Below are 23341 nucleotides of genomic sequence, written 5' to 3' on the forward strand. Positions count from 1 at the left end.
GTATTCACCAACGGTTTATTTCTTGTGAAGAAATAAACCGTTGGTGAATACAGCATGAACTTTGTTGCAGTTTTGGTACTTATCTTTTTACCTTGCCCAAACGTGGACTACCTTATCAAAATGATTATATATACATATATATATGTATATACATTTACATTTTTATGTATATGATATATATATATGGTTCAAAAAGTTTGCGAATATCATCCATGTGACTGTAGGCAGAGAAAAAATTGTTCTCCCAGATGAGACAAATCAAAAAAAAAAAAAAAAAAATGAGTCGTCAGCCGACATGCAGACAATCCTATTCTTCGACTTTTGGTGGTCACATTCTATTATCAAATAATATTAACCAATCATATCAATATAATATCAGCCGCTACTGCGGAAGCACAACAAGGAGCATCAATGACGGCTAGCAGTCAAATGAGGAAAAGTCAAAGTCAGCGCCAAATTTATACCTTTCCATTTTCCTGGTATTGTCCGCAGTTTGTCCGCATGCCTAACTTGTGTTGTCCGGAAGGCATCCTGATTGTCCGCGTTCATTCCTGGTGTAATCCTAGATGTTTCCGCGCTGCCCGGATATACGATTAGCATATTTCGAGGTATTTCGCGCTCTTCCGGAGTGATTCCTAGGTTTGTCCGCAGTCAGTCCGCGGACAGTCCGCGGACAGTCCGCGGACAGTCCTAGGAATGTCCCAGGACAAGCCGATTCACAAAGTTATTCCGCGTCTGTCGCGGACAGGATGCCGAAATAACAAAATTTGCTTCCGCAACCCTTCCGGGGCTTGTCCGCGCCCAAGTGGACGTCCGCCCTTACTAGAGCTGTTGTGATTCAGAGTGCTCAAATGGATACTAATGTTTAAGGATTGTCAATCGCGATATCCCTGGTTCACCCCTCCCCCACCTCCCCCCTCCCCCAACACACACACACACTCATGAATCCCTTGGTAAGGTAGTACCCCGCCCCCCGTGCCCGCCCCTGGGCACCTTACCCACGGGTTGCCGGAAGCAGGACGACGGAGACCCCATCCCCATTCATTTTGTACGCGTTACGGGTATGTGCATGCAGCGTAGGAAGTCTACCATCATCACATTATCGGTGAACAGCTCGTCCCACCTGGACCTACCACCAACTTCTTTATTTTACAAGAATCAAACAGCCTCTGCTTCCACAGCTACGATGGCATTTGTTGATGAGGACTTCAGCATAAAAGAGAGGTAAATACCAAATACGAAGGTGCATGACGATTCGAGAAGTAAAGGCTAGAGCGTCTAAACAGTCCTATAATTGACCGTATATAGTCCCACATACTTCTTTATATGTAAGTCTTTTAATGTAGCGTATGGAATCGAAGAGATTGGAAGGTCCCGGTAACTTATCTTCTTCTTCTTCTTCTTCCTGTGCTGTGCAGAACCTCCCAAGAGTATACTCCAATGCTTGTTATAATGCCGCTTTGACATTCAGTGCCATCACAAAAAGTCATGAACCACAACCATAGGCGTACCCAGGATTTTTTAGAGGGGGGTGTTCAGTGGCGTACCGTGGGTCAAGACATTGGGGGGGGGGCGCACCTCATGGCCGGAAGCAACATCAGAATTGCATAATTGTACAATTAAATGCGAGCGAGCGGAGCGAGCGAGCTTGAAAATTTTGATATTTTACAGTCCCCAAACTGCCGTTTGTAGCTATGTATAATAATATATGTATATATATATATATATATATATACATATATTAACATAAATACATATATACATATATACATATAAATACCACATATAAATATATATATATATATATATATATATATTTGCTTTGGAAATTAAGGGGGTTGCACCGGGTGCAACTGCTGGCAGTTGCTGGCAGTAACATCAGGAGAATGGCATAACGATTAAATGCGAGCGAGCGAAGCGAGCGAGCTTGAAAATTTTGACATTTTAAGTCCCCAAACTGCCGTTGGCAGCTATATTTTTTTGCTTTAGAAATTAAGGGGAGGGGGCGCACTGGGCGCAACTGCTGGTAATTACTGACAGCAACATCAGGAGAATTGCATATGCGAGCGAGCGAAGCGAGCGAGCTTGAAAATTTTGACATTTTACAGTCCCAAAACTGCCGTTTGTAGCTATATTTTTTCGCCTTAGAAATTAAGGGGAGGGGAAGCACCGGGCGCAACTGCTGGCAATTACTGACAGCAACATCAGGAGAATTGCATAACGATAAAATGCGAGCGAGCGAAGCGAGCGAGCTTAAAAATTTTGACATTTTACAGTCCCAAAACTGCCCTTTGTAGCTATATTTTTTCGCTTTGGAAATTAAGGGGAGGGGGCGCACCGGGCGCAACTGCTGGCAATTGCTGACAGCAACATCAGGAGAATTGCATAACGATTAAATGCGAGCGAACGAAGCGAGCGAGCTTGAAAATTTTGACATTTTACAGTCCTCAAACTGCCGTTTGTAGCTATATTTTTTCGCTTTTAGAAATTAATGGGAGGGGCGCACCGGGCGCAACTGCTGGCAATTACTGACAGCAACATCAGGAGAATTGCATAACGATTAAATGCGAGCGAGCGAAGCAAGCGAGCTTGAAAATTTTGATATTTTACAGTCCCAAAACTGCCGTTTGTAGCTATGTATAATAATATATGTATATATATATATATATATATATATATATATATATATATATGCTTTGGACATTAAGGGGGTTGCACCGGGTGCAACTGCTGGCAGTTGCTGGCAGTAACATCAGGAGAATGGCATAACGATTAAATGCGAGCGAGCGAAGCGAGCGAGCTTGAAAACTTTGACATTTTAAGTCCCCAAACTGCCGTTGGCAGCTATATTTTTTTCGCTTTAGAAATTAAGGGGAGGGGGCGCACCGGGCGCAACTGCTGGTAATTACTGACAGCAACATCAGGAGAATTGTATAACGATTAAATGCGAGCGAGCGAAGCGAGCGAGCTTGAAAATTTTAACATTTTACAGTCCCAAAACTGCCGTTTGTAGCTATATTTTTTCGCCTTAGAAATTAAGGGGAGGGGGCGCACCGGGCGCAATTGCTGGCAATTTGACAGCAACATCAGGAGAATTGCATAACGATAAAATGCGAGCTAGCAAAGCGAGCGAGCTTGAAAATTTTGACATTTTACATTCCCAAAACTGCCGTTTGTAGCTATATTTTTTCGCTTTGGAAATTAAGGGGAGGGGGCGCACCGGGCGCAACTGCTGGCAATTACTGACAGCAACATCAGGAGAATTGCATAACGATTAAATGCGAGCGAGTGAAGCGAGCGAGCTTGAAAATTTTGACATTTTTATAGTCCCCAAACTGCCGTTTGTAGCTATTTTTTTTCGCTTTGGAAATTCGGGGGGGGGGGGGGGGGGCGCACCGGGCGCAACTGCTGGCAATTACTGGCAGTAACATCAGGAGAATGGAATATAACGGTTAAATGCGAGCGAGGGAAGCGAGCGAGCTTTAAAATTTTGACATTTTACCGTCCAAAAACTGTCGTTTGTGGCTACATGTATATATATATTTTTTCGCATTGGAGGGAGGGGGCGCCTGGTGCGCCCCCTGGATCCGCCACTGGTCGTCAAGGGTGTCGGTTTATGTTCATGATTGGGGGAGGTATGACCAGCGAGCTTGAAAATTTTGACATTTTACAGTCCCCAAACTGCCGTTTGTAGCTATATATATATATATATATATATATATATATATATATATATATATTTGCTTTGGAAATTAAGGGGTTTGCACCGGGTGCAACTGCTGGCAGTTGCTGGCAGTAACATCAGGAGAATGGGCACAACGATTAAATGCGAGCGAGCGAAGCGAGCGAGCTTGAAAATTTTGACATTTTAAGTCCCCAAACTGCCGTTGGCAGCTATATTTTTTCGCTTTAGAAATTAAGGGGAGGGGGCGCACAGGGTGCAACTGCTGGCAGTTGCTGGCAGTAACATCAGGAGAATGGCATAACGATTAAATGCGAGCGAAAGTCCACTTGATATGCTTTTTTCGAGCACTTAAAAGGTTTTTTTTTTTTTTTGAGGGTGATATAAAATCTGATAAATTTAAGAGGGGTCTTTTGAGGGTGATTTAAATGTATAAATAGGCAACCCTAAATTTTGATATATTTTGGCGAGCGAGCGCAGCAAGCGAGCCGAAAATTTTTATATTTCAGCTTTATACATAACATGGAATTCTTGTCATTTGTGGTTATTAAATCTTCAAATTACAATTCTAATCATAGTGACGGCCTTATAGATAACGATTTGTTCCAACAATTCCGACAATTTTTGTATTTCACCTTACAAAACATGGAATTCTTGTCATTTTTTGGTTATTAAATCTTACAATTCTAATCAAGATGGGATAGTGACGGCTTCATAGATAACGATTTATGCCAACAAACTAAGGACTTGGAAAAATACTCTAAATTACTACGAGTGAGTGACCCGAAATTTTTATATTTCCACGTCATCATTACGTTTTGTTCTTCTTTTTTTTTTGGATAAATTTTGGCGAGCGGGCGCAGTGAGCGAGCCGAAAATTTGTATATTTCAGCGTTACAAAACATGGAATTCATGTTTTGTTTTTATCTTGTTTGATTTGGTTTTCTGTTTGCGCGTCAGCTTCGCGCGCGGTGCAGTAACGTATAGTATTAACACGTACTGTACACGAGTTCTTTAGTGCGTATGATATTATGTAACTCCATAATGTATCATCATCCACACAAACATTAAAACAAGGAAGAGAGAGAGAAAAAAAATGAACGCAAAAGAAAGGAAATGCGGAATTCAAAACGGAAATAAAAGCGGTAAAGACAGCTTTTGTTTCATTTGTCAACATCTAAGCATTGCTGAAGAGGGGTGTTGAATAGCTCAAACACCTCCCTCTTGCCCAAGGGGGGTGTTTGAACACCTTAAACACCCCCCTTTTGGCAAAGGGGGGTGTTTGAACACCCAAAACACCCCCCCTCGGTACGCCCTTGACCACAACTTAAGTAAAATTTAGCACAGCATTTACGGTAGCAGAAAGTTTCAATATTCATGACACAGACTTTCCTCTATGAAAATATGATGTGTTCAAATCATCCAGCTGTAAAACCATGAATACAGTAACCCTAAGTCACCAGCAGCCCCATACGCATAGCGTAATGGGACTGTGCACTGTAACATTCAGGATCATGACAGATTAGTATAGTGGACAGATATCAACTTAAAATCGAAAAATTTCTTCAATTTGAAGACTTGATACCTGCTGTAAAGTTAAGTATTGATAACAGGGTTCGTGCAACATTTAGTTCTGCCAATACTGCAATAGTCCCTTTCTTTTCGAATTGATGACTTTACATGACTCGGTCCAGAGGAACCTGGGAAAGCTACACTGATTGACTGCCAGCGCATGCGCACACATCACATGCGCTCAAACCCAAATCCATTGACTGGATAAGATGTCTGTGTGCGCATGCACTGGCCGTCAATTCAGTGTAGTTCTCCAAGGTTCCTCCGGACCGAGTCATTGGCAGAACTAAATGTTGCACGAACCCTGTTGTCAATACTTAAACTTTACTTGTAAGTCTTCAAATTGAAGAAATTTTTCGATTTTAAGTTGATATTTGTCCTCTATACTAATCTGTCATTATCCTGAATGCTACAGTGTGCAGCCCCAGTACGCTATGCGTATGGGGCTGCTGGTCGCAGTTAGAATAACCCCAGCTCAGGGAGGTGGCACCTCACTGGTTAACCACAATCTATCACACTTAGGCATTTCCCTACACAGGTGCTTCAGCTCAGGCCTCAAGGCTCAGCATCTGTATTGTTGCTATAGCTAGAACTTATGTCTTAAAAAATAATTAACTTTGAATAGACCTTATATGGATATGTGCTGGAATCATTTGAGAAATATCAACATATTTACAATAGCATTTCAATCGTTAGGCCAAGTAAAAGGGAAAGTAGTTTCTCTTCTGGATTCTTGCAGAGAGATGATGTGGGAGGTCCTTACTATCTGATTTCCTTCAACCTACTGTTTTTTTTATCTGAAACCTCTGCTATACACATTGGCATTTTTTTGCAAGCTAGTGCAAGGCGCTAGTTTAGTTTTGCACCATCGCGTATTATGATTTTCAATCATGCATCTAAAGTAACCCTAGAAATTTTACAACCTGAATACTTGTATCTGAGTTCACAAAGTAAGCTAAAAATAAAATATTTGCCATTGATTTTGACAATTTACACATTTTAGAATGATTTTACAGTGCTGCTGTGTACGTGTACATGTATTGTGTTTGTGTACCAACAACTGCGCCATACCATGTGTGTATTGTACTTTCTGTGACTGACTGCTGTGACGAGTACAGGGCGGAGCTTTCAATTCAAGTGTTCAAGCTATTCTGAAATGTACCGATGTGTCCTAAGATGTCTTCTAGCAGACTTTGGGGACTCAGAAGCAAGTGTGTTTAGGAACATCTGCATTCATGATGTACAAACGTATACATGTGCTGTGATGCTTTCTCAATACCTTGCCGCATGCCTACCCCCCACTCAGGTGGTCAACCATACACAGTTATGGGTTTGTTCCAGAATCTTAGAGATACCCTTTCTAGGGATGAAAAGGAGTCGGGGATTATGATCAACTAGGGCTCTGGCTTTTGGAAGGGAAGCCATCAAAATTACCCCCTATCACAGGTTTTTGGAAGGGAAGGTAGCAAAATTACCCCCTAAATGAAAGAAGAGTTCTGAGGTGGAGAGTGTTCACAATTTCAGCCCTTGCATGGACTGGAGTGTCTTAAGAGATTTTCTAATGCTGAATATACCAGAGAAGATGTACTTTGAGGTATGAGTTTCTTCAATTTCTCTGCCCTCTGTACAAATGAAATTTGTAAGATTGCAACTGCTGATCTACAATTTTAACAAACATGAAAAAAAAAGAAGAAGAAGGAACTAGTGGAAATCAAACCTGTCATCTACTGCTTTCCGGGCAGTAACACTACCACCAGACTATCCCTAGTTGCCAGCAGTGACACAATGACCTTAGAACAAATACCCAAGCTCAAAAATTCTGACATTATAAATGTTACGTCATCCAAGGTAGACAAGGCATATCAAATGAAAGCAAGAGATTATTAAACAAAATGATGAAGATATGAGGTACTGTATGAGTTTTCTTCAATTTGTGTGCCCTCTGTACAAATGAAAAATTTAATTTGTACATTACATTTCCCTAATGATAAACCTACTATTTATCGCAGATGTCTTTACATGGTACTGGTGTACAGAAGATGCTGAACATTCCTTTGTCTGATGATTTTATTGAAATGAATCTTGGCCCTATTTCTCTCTAGATTTTCACTGCTGCTATTGGATCCAGGCGAGATTTATTTTGAAGACTTCAGTGTATACTACTATCTAACTGGACTCAAGGATGTGTCTGAAGAGGAAGCGATGCAAAGGTCAGATTGGAGGTTTGATGCACATGTTTGTTGAGAAGATGCTTACTAAGATTCTTTTGATTTATACAATACCTGGATGTCCAAGCAAAAAGTGTATGTTTAAAAGGGTTCCATGACATTTACTCCCTATGACAGTTGCTCCCATGAAACGTTTGCATGCTTGGCCAAACATAAACTCTACCCTCAAACATAAATCAAACCTAATCCTAATCCTCACATCAAACTAAACCTAATTAAAACCCTATCACCACCCTGCATGTAACGCTTAGTCCTCGCAGAGAAATAGACCAGAGCAATAGTCACAGGAGCAAATGGTGTGTCCTCGATCAAAAGTTTTGCTCTCCATTAAGTTGTTAATGGCAGTCATTGCCAATAAAGTCCTCTGAAGTTGCAGCTTGTATTCTATTGTCTATGACCTTTAAGCCCTCACATTTTCAGGAACTCGTACAAACCTTGCAGAGTCTCTGAGTGATAACTTGTAGGGTGAAAACTCTGACAGAGTGATAATTAGGCATTTGCATGATCTACCTCAAATTCATGGAATTTGAAAAAAAAAATGTAAAAGATAGTATACATTTTACAGCTATGTACATGGTCATAGTTCATATTTCAAAATATCTATTTAAAGGCCAAGATGACCCTTAAAATACTTTAGAGTCATGTTTGATATTGATCGTGTCAAATTGTACATTGAAGAAACTTTTGATAAAACGCTTGTTCTCTCTCCTGTTACCCAGCAGTGTAATTTGTTATGACTATCTTAAGAAATCATTGTATGATATGTAATTTGGATACATCTCCTAGAGATCATTCCGGAGATGTTCAAAGCGTTTAAAGCATTGGAGAATGAAAAGGTGATGATATTGGTGTCTATGATGATTGTTATTATCATCATTATCATTGTTTAAAGAAAAACAAACAGTGGTGATATATATCTTTGTTTCTACTGTAAGAACTTAGAATCGTTCGGTAAAACGCAACTCTTCTGATGCCACATTAATTCCAGACGTTGCAGAGGACGACTGAAGATATGTTCCAAGTCAATTGTCTTTGACCCTCAAGATGTTTCCTATCCCATCATCAAGTTTCCCCTGAGAAGTTGTGTCAAGGTAGAAGAGTGGACCCCACCCCTTATATTCAAGTAAGTAATTTCTGTAGCATCATGGTATGGAATGACTTTGAAATATGTACTCTAGATGTTTTAGAACATGACATTTAATGTTGTGAATTGTATATGGTCAGTTTCACAGTAAAGGGTGTAACTTTGATGTGGCAAGGGTCAAAAATTAAAGTTGAGTTTCCATTTCTATCTTTGCCTTTATTTTATATAGGAATGTCTATATTTTCAATATTTTGTCATTCCAGAGCTTAATTCTTAGGCTAAATATGAAAAATGAAGTGACTATTATAGAATTTTAGATAAATTTAGGTAAAAACAACAAGAATGTTTAGGTCACCCACAGCAACCAAATGAAGATAAATGGTGGATGTAATGCAACTTTTCATTTGCTGTGAACATATATTTGAAATATCAAAACACTTTTCCCCCAACAGATATTCGCTCTTGCAATTATTTGGATGTGAACTTCAAATTCCAAGGTAAAAATGGTACCTGACAAACTATTTTTAAGTTAAAAGAATGTTCTAGAAGCAAGAGCCACTCTAAACATAGCCCTAAATTATCTCTTAGTAACAAACATTTATCAACCCAAATCCCAAAGAAATTGGATTATTTTTGACAAAGTTGAAATTTTCAGACTTGTGCGTTTCGGAGGCTTCAGTTAACAAACTAGTGTGTTTCGGAGGCTTCAAAACTGCTAACACAAAGTTCTAGTCCTGTATTCACTTAAAATAATAAAACTACAGTAAGCAACTATCACTACATGCTAGAATAACAACAGGGCATCAATAAAATGTGAATAACAGTATACAGATGTACATTTTATGGCAGTGCATAATGTTTACTCTTCATACAAATGGTACTTACATGACACTGTATCATTGTAAGGAAATTGGCCTCCACAAAAGTGAATAACAAACTGTGTACACTTTGAGCAATGTTCAGTTCGAATTTATGACATTACATGAGGCAATATGATTCTAAGGAAACTGCAACAGTAGCAATAAAAGTACACTGATGAGGAACATCTTTTTTTTTTGTGGCTTAAAGTTAGCAGCAACGCATGTTTCGGAGGCTTCATCATGACTGTTAACATGCAAAAATGGTCCATTTTAAGGTGATATGAAGTACATTAATGCAGCTGATTGTTTCCAAATAACTAACAATGTTGTAACACGTAAAATAGTATTTATTTGTATGCAGAAAAAAGACTTTCCAACATATATGTTAAGAGACAAAGAAAATATTTAAATCTTTATCCTCAGTTGTATACATACACTGTATTTGCATATACATGACTTTGGCAATGCAGAACATGATTAGGCTACACACATGTACAAAATTTTTGTACAGCTGTATGCATTTGTCAAACTTTTCATCATAATGCAGTAAGAATTACTTTCAATGAGTTAGAACTGTAGCTATAGACTTAATGCAAAGATTATGTTTGCTTGCTTTATAAGTGCAGTTTGTGGGATGTATATTGACATAAACCACCCATCATAATTGTTTTATATACATGTGAAATCAATTTCAACTGTTGATGAGAAAGGGATAGAAAATAGACTATGTGATGGCATGACGGTTAGATTACAACATAGCATTGTAGAATGATAGAAAGGGGAAAAAAGGCTTATAAACATTCTTTTGCATATGGACCATGCCTGATATCCCCTACTATAGCTATCAAATGCAGTGATCATGGTCATTGAACAGCAATCTTAAACACTGATCAGCCATTCCATGTAAGGGTCACCATCAAACTGTCATCATCAAAATGGAGTTGGAATAATCAATATATTGGTGATATTATCATGGAGCTCAATAGAAATTGAAATGGTCAAGATCCCATTCATCTTTTTGAATCACCTGTTGAAAAGATAAATGTACATACTGTAAACGTCAATATTTTCGCGCGATTAATTTTTCGCGCTGAGCGGCTCGAAAACGTATTCGCGGGTTCTTAAATTCGCGCTCCGCAGCAGGTTACTTTACTGTAGTACACATTCACTGCTTTCATCCAAAGCCTCTGCTACATAGCTTGCTATGCCAGCGTACGACAAGCGACGTAGCGAGTGGCTCGACTGCGAGTACAAGCACTCAAATACGTAGTACAGCTGTGACTCTAGTACAGTAGTCACGGGGAACTGTAGCATCGATGCGTGCGGTGCACACATGCATGCTACAGTACACAGCAAGTAATCTAGGGTATCGTCTCTTCGCACATTACTAGTAGCGTAAACATGCCTGTACATTGTACTACGTAGCAGTATCATCGATGAAGCGCACACAATTCATCCCGTTCAAAATGTGCATAGAAAATTGTGAAGATATATTCGCGCGTTTTTGAATTCGCGCTAGCCGAGCGTAGCGCGAAATCCGCGAAAATTAATGTACCGCGAAAAATTTCACGTTTACAGTACCCTACCCATGACTGTGTATGAATTTGAATTAAAAAAAATGTTCCCCAAATGTGTAGTTCCCTATAATATATGATAGTTAGAATTTTACTTTCTTTTTCTGTGGTATACAAGTCACCCCTGTTTCATATCATTTTTTTTTAATTCTTCAAAGGCTTCTTTTTTTATAGTTATTTTATAAAATTCCAGTTTGTGTGACTCCTGTGACAGCTAGGACGCCTGTTTTTGAAGGTACGCATTGAGAAATTGCTAACAGAACTTTTACTGTTTCTAAAAATGACAACCTTTTTAGCAAAAAATTAAAAAGCAGCAAATGTGTTTGATTATATATAGGTTTGTTAGAAACCCACAAGTTTGTTTTAAATTGTATATAAACCCACAGACTACAGTTTTAACCCTTTGAATTTCAAAATAGTTAGGGGCTTGTAACTTTTTCCAGAAAAGCCAGGACTAAACAGATTATAAAGATTTCAATCATTTCAATATTGTTCTTCATGAACATAACTTCTCCAGTCACCCACCCATGTAAACTACATGTACCCCATGGCAACAGGCTATTTATAAGTAGAGGTCTATATGTCATTTATAAACAATCCTATCCCAACCATTACTGTCCATTTACTGCACTGAGAACTACATCCGCAAACATGTCATAGAGTCTCACACATGTTTGCGAAGAGATGTTTTGTAACACAAGTTACATTTTGTTTAATCAAAAATAGTCAAGTGGTCACTGCCAGCATAATAAAGTATGGAAAATAGGGTATAGTATCAAGATTGTGTTGCACCTAGCATGCATCATATCTGACATACAGATTGACATGAAAACCTGTCTGAATGAAGTAATCAAATTTCAAAATTCCAAAACAGTACCCTGTGATCCAAGTCACACCACAGAAATGATAATCTGCAAGATGTTAGCTATTTTCAAATCCAATCACAAATTTATTGATTAATTACTTTCCTCCAAATAAGTATTGGAAATGAAAGCCAAAGAACTTGTTAAGAAATGGAAAGCTGAAAAAGTCAAGATTTTAGTATGACAAAAACAAATGCCATGTGAGTAACAATGGAATGGATTTGTCAATGGGTTACAAATGGACACTAATGTAAAAGATTGTGTTTCGAAACTACAATGTATTACACTCAGATGATAGTGAGTCGAAAGTGTAAAAATCCAAAAAGTATATTCCACCATTTGCTCTTGATCATGCATAAAAGATACAACCTTAAATTCAAAAGTAATATATTTCTTAGTTAAGTGTATGCTTCCCTCTTGAATAACCATCTATTAAAGTCCTGGAATCTTCAGGACAGGAATAGTGTTCAGTTCTTTAAAAAAAAGTGTATTTAACACTAAATAATCAAGTAATTGTTTGATCTTCATTAACAAAGTCTAACCAGTCAAAAGAGTGATACAAATATGGTCACAACACTTCAACTTCTCTCAAGAGTAAAAATGAGTTATCCAACTTAAGAACATTGATGTATCCACAACTACTTGCTTTGTTGCACTACTGTTGCATGATGTGGGCATGCACGCGAGCTGGAAGTCACTTTCATTACTCACAATATCTAGCCTGTTCCATTGTTTCAAAAGGAAACCTACAAAATAAATGCTTTTCATACATTTAAACAACTATCTACACCTTGCTTGGGGAATCATTAAGTCTCATTCAGTCCAAACAGTTATTTGATAGACTTAGAATTACAAAATTGTAATCAAAACATTCCATTTACATGCTGTTAACATAAAATGAAGCCTCCGAAACATCTGGAAAATTAATTTGGTATGCCATATGTTTTTATGAAAATCATGTATGTTATGTAGAAAGTGATGGGTAAATTGTGTCTTTTTTGGTTGATATACACTGTTTAAACATATTTGTGGGGCAACATCCTCATCTGCCAGTATTTTATTGCTGAATGAAAAGGTGAGTTATGTGTGACACGTCTGCACTGTTTAAGAAAAATAGGTAAATCGTATAGTAAATCTATATTGGTGAGTAAACAAAGCCGCCAGAAAACAGAATGTGATTAAATATCTTTAGATATGTCATAAGCGATCATTGCGTGGGTGAACAATAAATCTAATTTGATTTTGTCCAGAGAAAATCACAAAATGCAGTGTTAACATCCTTTTGAAGCCTCCGAAACCACTTTTTCTCTATAAAGTGTATTAGCTCAAAAAATTATTGCAGTATCATAATGTTTTTATTATTTTTGTTGTCTGTCCATGTCTGTTGGTTATTTCATGGCATAATTTGGGGCAGACACTCAAAGAATTTATCAGAAATGTCAAATAAGATGTTTTTGCTGTTTCGGAGGCTTCAATGCGTCTCGGAGGCTTCACGTGTTAATGGAAAATTTGTATTGTCTCCTATTTTCAAAGAGTTTGGCGGATCTTAACTATTTTTGGTCTATTAGGTTAGGGCCCCATATCCTACATTTTGACATATAGATTAGGTCGCTTCTCTTATCTATATTCATATTATTTGACTGAACACTTTGTTTCGGAGGCTTCAAAACTGCTAACGGAAATTTCACTTGATGGAATAAAATTATCACAAAATTTCAAATAGCCCTAGAATCAAGTAAACTTTGATGTAAGTCTAAAGTTTAGCTGTACCTTACTATTTTCAGCATAAAAGAAAGTAATACCACCAAAACACATCCACTGATCATTACTGTCCATCAAAGTTTGTAAACAAATGTTAACGGAAAATGAAGCCTCCGAAACCTCAAATTTGATGTCATAGCATTCTAAAACAAAGGGCCAGATACAAACCAAACTAATTTGGTCATTTCAATTGACTATACAACTATGCTTTTAACATAAAAAATTAGATCTCTGCAGTTGCTGTAGAAAATTATTGACATTTCAAAAATGTTATATAAATTTCAATGCTACAAAATAGTCATTTTTAGGGGACATATGTGACTGTCAAAACAAAACGCATCAATACCTGGACCTGATTATGCTACCCAAGGTGGCTACTCATAAGGTGACTCACATGGGAAAAAATCTTTGAGATCTGTAAATCTACGTGTTCAGGGTGGGCCAAAAGGCTAAAAATTGAAAGTTACACCCTTTACCGTGAAACTGACCATATTAAAATGATAACATTTAGTGACAATAGTAGGAATGTGCTGTCAAAGGCAGATATGAAAAGTACTTTTAACCTGTAAAGGACAATCTGATTTCGCTACAAGACTCGTCTTCAATGGGTTACTAGTAAATGAAATATGCACAGTACCAGACTGTAGTACTCCTTGTTCTTCATATTGGTGAATTGTAAAGGAATTGAGATGATAACAGTTAGCCTTTTGTAAGGTGGACAGAGTTGTTTTTGTCTATACAGGGTCTGAGTGTCGCAAGTAGGAGGCATAATCGGCAACCAATATTATTTTGTATAAATCTCCTCAGTGTAAAATCTATATATAAAATATATAAATTAGTAAAGGCAATCATAGACATGAATCATTTACACTATACCATTGTCTTGCTGTGCAAATAGTCTGCTGCAATAGTGTGTTGTGAAACAAGGAGTTTTGGTCTAATCTTTCCCTAAAAGTTACACCAACAACATTGAATGTATGTTGAATACCTTTGAAAAGACTACTTGCAAGACTAACTTGCTAGATATGAATGTGTATTTGCATCCTGCTTTAAAAACATCACATTTTCTGCAGAGAATCAACTTGGCACAGCATGTGTCCTTCAAACGATCAATAATGGATTACATCTTGTACTCTGAAAAAGTATTGAGCAACGTGCGAATGATAATGTTCTTACATCTTATTCTTTGTCAGAATTGGTTCCAAGCGGGATACACTGGTTATCCACACAAAGCAGACGATTGAGATGAAAGCTGGGAATGAGATTGGACCCTACCACTTCAAAAAGGTGCGTAAATGCTTAGCATAAAAGCAACTTACTCTTCAGTAAGCCTCCTGGAAAGTTGCGTTCATCCTGTGTAAAGCATGGATGATTTGAAGATTTGAACAGTAAAGGTCGCATGTTTACATCATGACTTGTCCTCCATTAAATGCGCCAAACCTTTGTGTGAATGGCCCTGAAATTTATGGTATCAAGTATCATACTATATGACTTCAACCACAGCAGAGCTCTTGCTATGCAGAGCAGTATTTGTGTAGGTTACCTTATTCTTGTATTGCAGGAACTTCTTTTGAAGAAGATATACCATGTTATTGAGAAAAAGAAAATCTACTTGTAATAGCTTTTTACCATTAGTATATGGAATTCTATCAGATGTTGTCTTAAGAGATAAAAGCGGAGCAAACATACACGTATTGCATCATTTTTCTCACACTGTCAGGCAAGAGGATGAAAAGTTTAGATGTAACTTCACAGACATTTTTGTACTGTAGCACAAAGGAATTAAAATTAAATTCAGAGAGATTTATGCATATTTCCATCACACCATCTGTCTGACATTGCTTTAGCCCTGTGTCGTAAGGTTTAAACTTCAATCCACCAAATATTTCTCACCAGGGTGAGACTTGGCATTATTTCACCCTCAACTTTGGCACTGCTGAGGATGTAGTGCACCCCGCAAACCAGCTGGCCAGAGCAGCCACTCTCCCTATGGCAGATCAAGATGCTATGGTAAGTTTACCGTAAAGGGCATTGTCTGCCCTTTGCACTAGGTAATCATGGCAATAGATTTTGGACATATAAAGTTAATATTATTTGCTTAAGTTGTTCAGCCTTTCAAAACTGTGATAAAAGCGGCTGACAGAGTGACAAATTGCTGAATAAGGTAGTGCCTGTGAGGCAGAATTTGTGTCAAAAAGAATAATTCATCAGAAGCTTCATTCCTTTAAATGGTCCCTTTGAATTAGTGCTCGTTAGAGAGTGTGTGGACCACATTGAAGCAATATCAGTACGACTTATAATATATATGTATGCTCAAAGAAATAGTGAATGAATTAATGAAAGGATGCCAGTTGACTATGTGACATTCTAATTTTCACTACCTACTCAAACATCTCTCACATTTTTGGTACTGAAAAGGATATTTCATTCCTTTTAATTTCTGAACAAGATCATTGCATGTTCCTTTTGTTCCCCTTTAAGATTTACTAAAAGATACATAATTCTGTAATTATTTGCTTGTGCTAACTGCTCCATCTTACCTTTGCATGTCAGTCATCTCATGTGCTTGTTGAGGTTTACACATTTTTGTGGATGTTTTCTTTAAATCAGATTGCAACAATAGTCTTCTCGCGCCAGAAGCGTGTGAGCTTCGACACCAGCCGCCTGGACAGCCTGTACGAGACCATCGCCATGGAGATGGTGGGGGAACGCATCACTCCACTCGTCGTGAATCCGGGTCGCATCATGGTGACCTCAGATAGACTCTATTTCCAGCCATTTAACAATGTAGAACCAGTGAGTGTTACTTTTCTTGTCTTTTTTTTTTTTCTTCTTGGATGGGCACTGATTTCTTACCTAGCATCAGTGGGGGTGGCTTACAAAGATTAGAATATGACCAAATTGGCCACACGGAGTTGATAGAACAGTTCGACCTCGATTATCTGGCCATGTCGGGACCAGCGCTCATCTGGATCAAGCGAATTGGCCGGATATGGGAGACACAATGTTAATGTATAGCTGCCGTCCAAGCTGCCGTCCCAGTGCACTGGCAGCTCGGCAGGTAGCGTACCCCACAACGGTGGTGATGACTGCTTACTATTACGATGATAATGCGGTGTGAATTTGTATTAGTTCTGTTGGGAATATTGTAGGTAAATCGTGTGAGTTTTGTAGAAATTTCAATTGAGTTTAAAATCACTGTTTTTTCTCAATTTTTGGATGAAAAAAAAAAAGTTGTTCACTGCGTGAACGCGTCCGGATAATAGAGATTTCTGGATAAAAGGAAGCCGGATAATCGAGGTCGAACTGTACTATGCTTTAAGTAATAAGTTGAATTATTTATCGGACTGAGTCATATGATTTTTTTTTTCTTTTTTTTTTGCTTATTCAGTGCTATTTCTATAAATACTTGTATGCCTGTTAATGTTGATAATTTATGCAAACAAAAAAAATTATGATGCATCATCAAACTATGTGTCAAGAAAATTTTTGTGCAGGAGGTAATGTACATGTGTAGTGCCTTTTCTTGAGGAGGATGAAGAATTATTGGATAGTGCACTGTAGTCAGAGGAGAATGGTCTTCAGAACTCTACAATTCAGTGGCTCTAGTTGATACATAATTGAACAACCTGCTTTCTATGCTACATTCATTTGAAAAAAAATAAAACAAAAGAAGAAAAGAAAAATAGTACCCACTGTTGACATTAGCTAATCAGAAGCAACAAACGAGAGAAATCAGATATCAAGTTGTTTCACGTTGATTCATTATGATTTCAATGTATGGTTTGCATTGCGCAGTCAACAGTTTTGATAGAGGCACAGGCTCCTCAGTAAGTGTCAAATATTTGGAGCCATGTGAATGTTAGCATTTCAAATAGTACTTTTGTACAATTAGCATGTGGCAAATGTGATGCAACAAATGATTCTTAAATAGGCAGGAATTTCAGTCAAAGAGTAGCAATGAAAGAAAATTGCCTATGTCATGAAGCTAAATTTTTAATATTCAAAGTAATTATTCGGGGACAGGGATTTCCTATTTAGTCATTGAATAAAATGTCCATGGAAACACATCCATGTTTCAAATGTCTATGGATCCGTATATGTGCAGAAGATAATTAGTGTTTGGCAGCCACTTGTATAGGATCATTCTTTTTTTGCTGATGGTTCAAATTTTGTTAGAGAGGTTAGAGGCAGAGATAGAAAGAGAGAGATTTATCTCTGGTAAGATCTTTCAGTACGTCATAATTAGAGATTTGTATCACAGTGTAACATTCAGTGTTTAATGGAGATCCTCACACATTGATGCCTTTGTTTGTTTTCCCCATTCATATCTTAGGTGCCAGTGATGAAGATCAAACTGTCAGACATCAAGAGACTTGTCAAAAGAAGATTTCTCCTCAAACATGTAGTATGATTTCTCTTTTTTTTAGCCATTGTTTTTCTCTTCACCCCCTTTTTGCAGAGAGAGATGCAATTGTAAATGGTGTTTGAAAGTTTATTTTTGCACAATCAGTTATTAGTATAAGAATACTTTTTGTGAGACCTGCAAACTTCATCAGATCTTACTGTTGGAACAAAGTTCTCCCGCTAGACGACATACATAGCACTCAATGAGAATTTATGGGAGTGGGATTGTATATCGAAGAGAATGTGTATTGTTCGAGGTCACAGCTGCTAGGATGGAGCTCTTTTTCAGTTAAACGAGACCTCAGACTTTTATATTTCTTTGAACAACTGTATTACTGGGCACAGAGTTTCAGTATTTGTATTGATTGGGATGAGGAAGAAGGATATTTTCAACATTTATAACAAATCACAGTGAACAAGGATGATATAGCAGCTTCGCCATAAGAAAACACAAGTGGGAGCTCAAAGAAGCAGAACAAAGGTAGAAAACATGGCTTACTGCGTAAATTGTATTGTAATGCAAATGGAATTACATTGATTCTTTTCTGAAATATATGAGCCTCCAATGCCATCATCTTTGTTCACTGATAATTTGTTTATGGTTGTTCAGAGTATAGGGTTTTTTGGGGGGTTTTTTTAGCTCAAGGACCACAATAAGTTCCACAAATCTATGCGTGGTGTTATGGATTTATGTATTATATGATGTGAAATTATGAAAATCGTGTGGACTTCCCCTTTAAAGGTCCGGTTTACCTTTGGGAGCAGTGATTTCAAAACTGTTCAAGATATCACATTTGATGCATATGTGTAGGTCTGTTGTATCACAAAACATCCTACCATATAAAATTTTCGCAATAAAGCCTAAAATATAAGGAGATATCAGTGTTTTTCTCAATAAAGCGTAACTGTACACGGTTTAGTCTTGAAACATTTTTATTATAACTATTGTTCACATTTTGTGTATTTAACGACACTTACATAGATTATACGGATTCAAATTTTTACAGTGGTTGTTTCTATCCCTAACTCACATTTTAGTACTATTTTGAAGCACTAATGCTGGATTTTTGTTTCAACTGCAAATGGTAAATTATGCCTTTAATGTGATGACTTCGGCTGGCCACATGGCTGCTGATTGATTGCAGACTTGTGCATGTAGGAAGTGGACTCCTTTCTTTTCCATCTTGTGAAGTAGGATAATCTGATAGCTTCATCTTTCTGCTGGTGTTTTTTTTTTTCTTCTTCTTCCTGGTCTCAAATTTTCTGGCTGTCTCTCCAGCATAAAAACTATCACAGTCACCATAAGGGATTCAGTACAAGAACCCCTGTCTGATCATCAAAGGATCTTCTTTGTTTTGGGATGTACCAGGAAGTTTGCTGGGTTTGGTGTGTGGTTTCATTGCTATGGAAATGTTGTACTGATACTTTTGGAAAACTTTCTGTAATGCCACTGAAATCCTATTTACATATACGGAATAGTGAATAATGATTTCTCCTGGTAGGGTTGTTTGTTGTGATTGTTTTTCTTTGTCTGTTTTTCCCTTTGCCTCTTGACATGAGGTTGTCTTGAAAGACCAATGTGGATATCCACATTTTCAAAGCGAGGATTAGATATTTGTTCCTCAGCTAAACTGAAACTGAACTGTAGGACTCTGACTACAGTGCATTATCCAATAGTTCTTCATCCTCCTTTCTGTGGGACATGCAAAAAAAAAAAATCAATGAATGAATGAAGAGCTCTTTTTCATTTAAAGTAAACAGCTGTTTATGCCATAGTATCCAATTGTCACTGACTGTAATTGAATACTTAAATTTTGAGTTGCACAAATGCCAAGAGCAGAGAGCAGCTAGGAGTGAGTTTTTTTTTTTTTTTTTTTTGGTGGCGTGATAGCACTGCCAAACAAAGCAACAGAGTGGGGGGGGGGGGGGGGGGAGGTAGAGGTGGGGTGGTGGGAGGATGTAGGAGGGAGTGACCCCTCCTACAGTAGTAAGGTAGTAAGGAGTTTGTTTTTTTTTTCATTTTTCAGCTGTAAATATGTTCAATCTGGTGCATACTTAGTATGATATTTAGACTTGCTCTAATAAAGAAATTAGATTTTCCTGAAATTGCATAGACACCATTTGTTGCTTAAACACTGTCTGTATTGATCACCTCAAGGTCACTGTTAGTGGTATGAATCTTCTTTATGTTGCTCAAGTCCATGTATGTATAAATGTCAACTTGAAATTGTGTACTGCGGCCCTTGACCCTCATCATGGTAATCTGCATCTATATTTATGTTAATAAATCTTAGGATGCTTTTCAGTTGAAGGATGCAGGTAAACTTTGTGTTCCTCTCTGCCAGAGGAAAAAAACAAAACAAAACAAGACAATTTACTCAGTTTGAATGCTGTATTGAAATTGAGGATAATGATAATATCTTTCATATTCTTATCGCTGCAGGGTCTGGAAATTTTCTGCTCAGACACATCGATTCAGTCAGACATGTTCCTCGTCCTGTCCAAGCCAGAGGAACGGGATGCTCTGTACAGCAAGATTATTGAGCAAAATGGTGAGTGATTCTGTTCTGCTTAGGGTTCACTTATAAAAGTGAAAACTGATTAACAAAAAGTGGAAGGCAGGCATGAATGAATGCAATAGATTTTAACCACATATATGTGCATAGTTTTAAATGTTGAATTTTTTATGTGTGTGTGTGTTTGTTCACATTAATTACTGATAATTCCAGTTTTAAGAGCTTTGGAGCACGGACAGAACATTGTACAGTGAGGTTTCTCATGAGCATTAATGACACAAAGTCATTTTGGGAAAGCAGAATGTATTAATGTAATGGACAGCTATATGTCATTACAAAGCATGTTTTTTCCTGCAGCTCATATTTCCTTTTGAAATTAGCTGTATGGTCAACTGGAGTTTGCCTTTTGTTCTTTTTTCTTTGGCGAATATCTTGAAAAGAAACTGAAAATCAAGTGAAACGTAAGTAAGGCTGCAAAAGTTTACACATAAGGGATGCAAGTTCAATGCACGGTCAATTGCACATAAACACTGTGCATATATGGCGCCCTCTACATACGTATCTCCTGCAGTCAGTGATGGGAACACACATGCTATGAAGATAGAATCCTCACAAAAGCAAAACAACATTTGCAATGTATTCATGCTGAGATATACAAACTTGTCAATATACAAAGTGTAGGGCCTAGTAATGAAAATAAGTGGTCATTCTTTCATTCAACCAGAGGAGTTTGTTTAGCATAATTACAAGTACCACATGAAAATCCATTGCACTTTTGTTTTCACTTCAAACACTCATGAAATTTTGAGAATAGAGATTAGCATTATTCATTTGCAATTCATAAAGCCAAAGTTTAGGTTCCTACACACTCTGATTAAAGGTGATTTTTAAACTCCGTCAGTAAGTAGAAGTAATTTTTATTTTGTGGTGATGGGATTGGTCAAACCAGTATGTTAGCTTCCCCAGAATTACTTTTGATTAAAGTTTTCATCAGATGTCCTCAATGTTTCTGTTCAAACCAGTATGTTAGTTTCCCCAGAATTACTTTTGATTTTTAAAGTTATTATCAAATCTCCCTAATGTATCTGTGTGGGGAAAAAAATGGTAATGGTAATAGCATCATACTAGGACTGATAACTTGGGTTAAATATTCTGTGGCCAATTATGACTGCTGAATGGGCATCCATGATGAGAGAAGGAAGGAAAATATTCACAGCAAACACTTCATTGCAACTGAGCAACTTTTGAGATGTTGCTATTGTGGCCTAGAGGTCAAGACCATTGACTATGTATCATTAAGTCACAGATTCAAGTTTGTTTGCAGACAGCATCAGAAACACCTGTGGTCGAGGTGTATTATCCTCATCACTTGGTCATTCATATGAGACTTTAAAACATTGACAGCCCCCTTTTTTGCTTGCTTGCATGCATGAAAGCACTCCCTCAGTGGCCATGTAGTCGTGAACGCAAACTCAAACTGAGCAAAACTGAGATATAAACTCAGCAATGTGTCTTGTCTTCTTGTAAATACTTGTACCAGGCGTGAGACTTCAAGAGTCTGGACGGGAGAATATCATGCTACTGTGGCAGAACGGGGTCATCTCAAACTTTGACTACCTCATGTACTTAAACAGGTGAGTTTATGCTTCGTCCCATTTCCAGCAGCTGTATGAAGCTTGTTATGCAGCAGGATTACCAACCAGTAACTTTTTTATACCATGTTGATAATTTTTTTTTTCTTCCACAAGAAAAAGATGTGATTTAAGTATCAAAAGGTAAAAAAAAAAGTTATGTAAACGTGATTTTGCCCATTCAGTATGTGAAGCTTCTCAGTCTTTAAAAAAAAGAGAAAAAAAACAAGCCATATTTATGCATTTGTTGATTTATTTTGCCTGTAGAATATGATTTTTCTGTGTATCATCAGTATGCATCATGATCTGCAGAGGTTATATAGCAGCTCTGGGGGGTGTTTAGTCAATATAGTCAGCGCTGACAAGTTGTCAGCGCTAACTATTTCAGTAAAATCCTTGGGTTTGATTGGTTGAGACGCCCTTGTCACTGACTGTTACTATGGTAATTGTCAGCGCTGACAACTTTCGTGAAATGGTGCCCTGGTGTCATACATGTAGTTGCATCAAGTGGCTTTCTGTTCCTCTATGTTCTTGGAAAAATAATTGTGAGCTGTTGAACGACAGCTTGCTTTGTATTTGGAATTCAGTGCTTTGGCATGCTGACCGCAAGTGTCAATTTCCCATTTATTCTACTAACAAAAAAAAAAACAAGAACAAAAAGTGTCAGAAATCCTCATAGCCCCTTGACAGCGTGAAGGGTCAAAGATTGCTAAAGGTCCTTCAGACTGTTTATGTAAGAGAAACAAACAAATTTTGTACCAGAGGAAAAGTAAGCGAAAGTAATGATGCAGGCTCATTGATTATGATCATCTTTCTGAGGATGACGTGCGCATCGCAGATTGTCGTTAACACTCTCTCCTGCGCAAGGCAGATTGTTGCTAGGCTGTGGGAGTGCGCATAGGGTTAACGACATTCTGCCATGCGCGGGGAAGTGCGTTAACAACATTCTGACATGTGCGCGACGATATCCTGAATATGGGTAAAAATGATTTGTAATATCATTTGTAATACACATACAAAATGTATATTATTAGAAAATGCAGGAATACTGTTTATGACCTCCATAGGATCCGCAAGGAAAAATGAGCAATCCCAAAGTATTCTGTTTTCTGGTGCCACAACATTTGGCTAATCAGTAGAATCCACCTGCTGGTCATATAAAA

The 23341-nt window shown here is 37.8% G+C and overlaps 1 protein-coding gene across 1 annotated transcript in view; it reads left to right on the forward strand.

Annotated features, from left to right (window-relative positions):
* Positions 1 to 1090: 1090 nt before the first annotated feature.
* The window catches only part of LOC139734741 (protein FAN-like), a 67744-nt gene continuing 45493 nt past the window's right edge, over positions 1091 to 23341 (forward strand). Inside the window, exons 1-9 of the mRNA XM_071645540.1 lie at positions 1091 to 1224; positions 7357 to 7464; positions 8471 to 8605; positions 14818 to 14911; positions 15521 to 15634; positions 16235 to 16420; positions 17961 to 18032; positions 20475 to 20583; positions 22088 to 22181. Coding sequence (XP_071501641.1) covers positions 1187 to 1224; positions 7357 to 7464; positions 8471 to 8605; positions 14818 to 14911; positions 15521 to 15634; positions 16235 to 16420; positions 17961 to 18032; positions 20475 to 20583; positions 22088 to 22181 — 950 coding nt within the window. The 5' untranslated portion in view covers positions 1091 to 1186. The remainder of the gene's footprint in view (positions 1225 to 7356; positions 7465 to 8470; positions 8606 to 14817; positions 14912 to 15520; positions 15635 to 16234; positions 16421 to 17960; positions 18033 to 20474; positions 20584 to 22087; positions 22182 to 23341) is intronic.

This window comes from Diadema antillarum, unplaced genomic scaffold, assembly GCF_040938485.1.
Source record: "Diadema antillarum isolate AM-2024a unplaced genomic scaffold, OU_Dant_1.0 scf00000026, whole genome shotgun sequence".
Classification (NCBI taxonomy): domain Eukaryota; kingdom Metazoa; phylum Echinodermata; class Echinoidea; order Diadematoida; family Diadematidae; genus Diadema; species Diadema antillarum.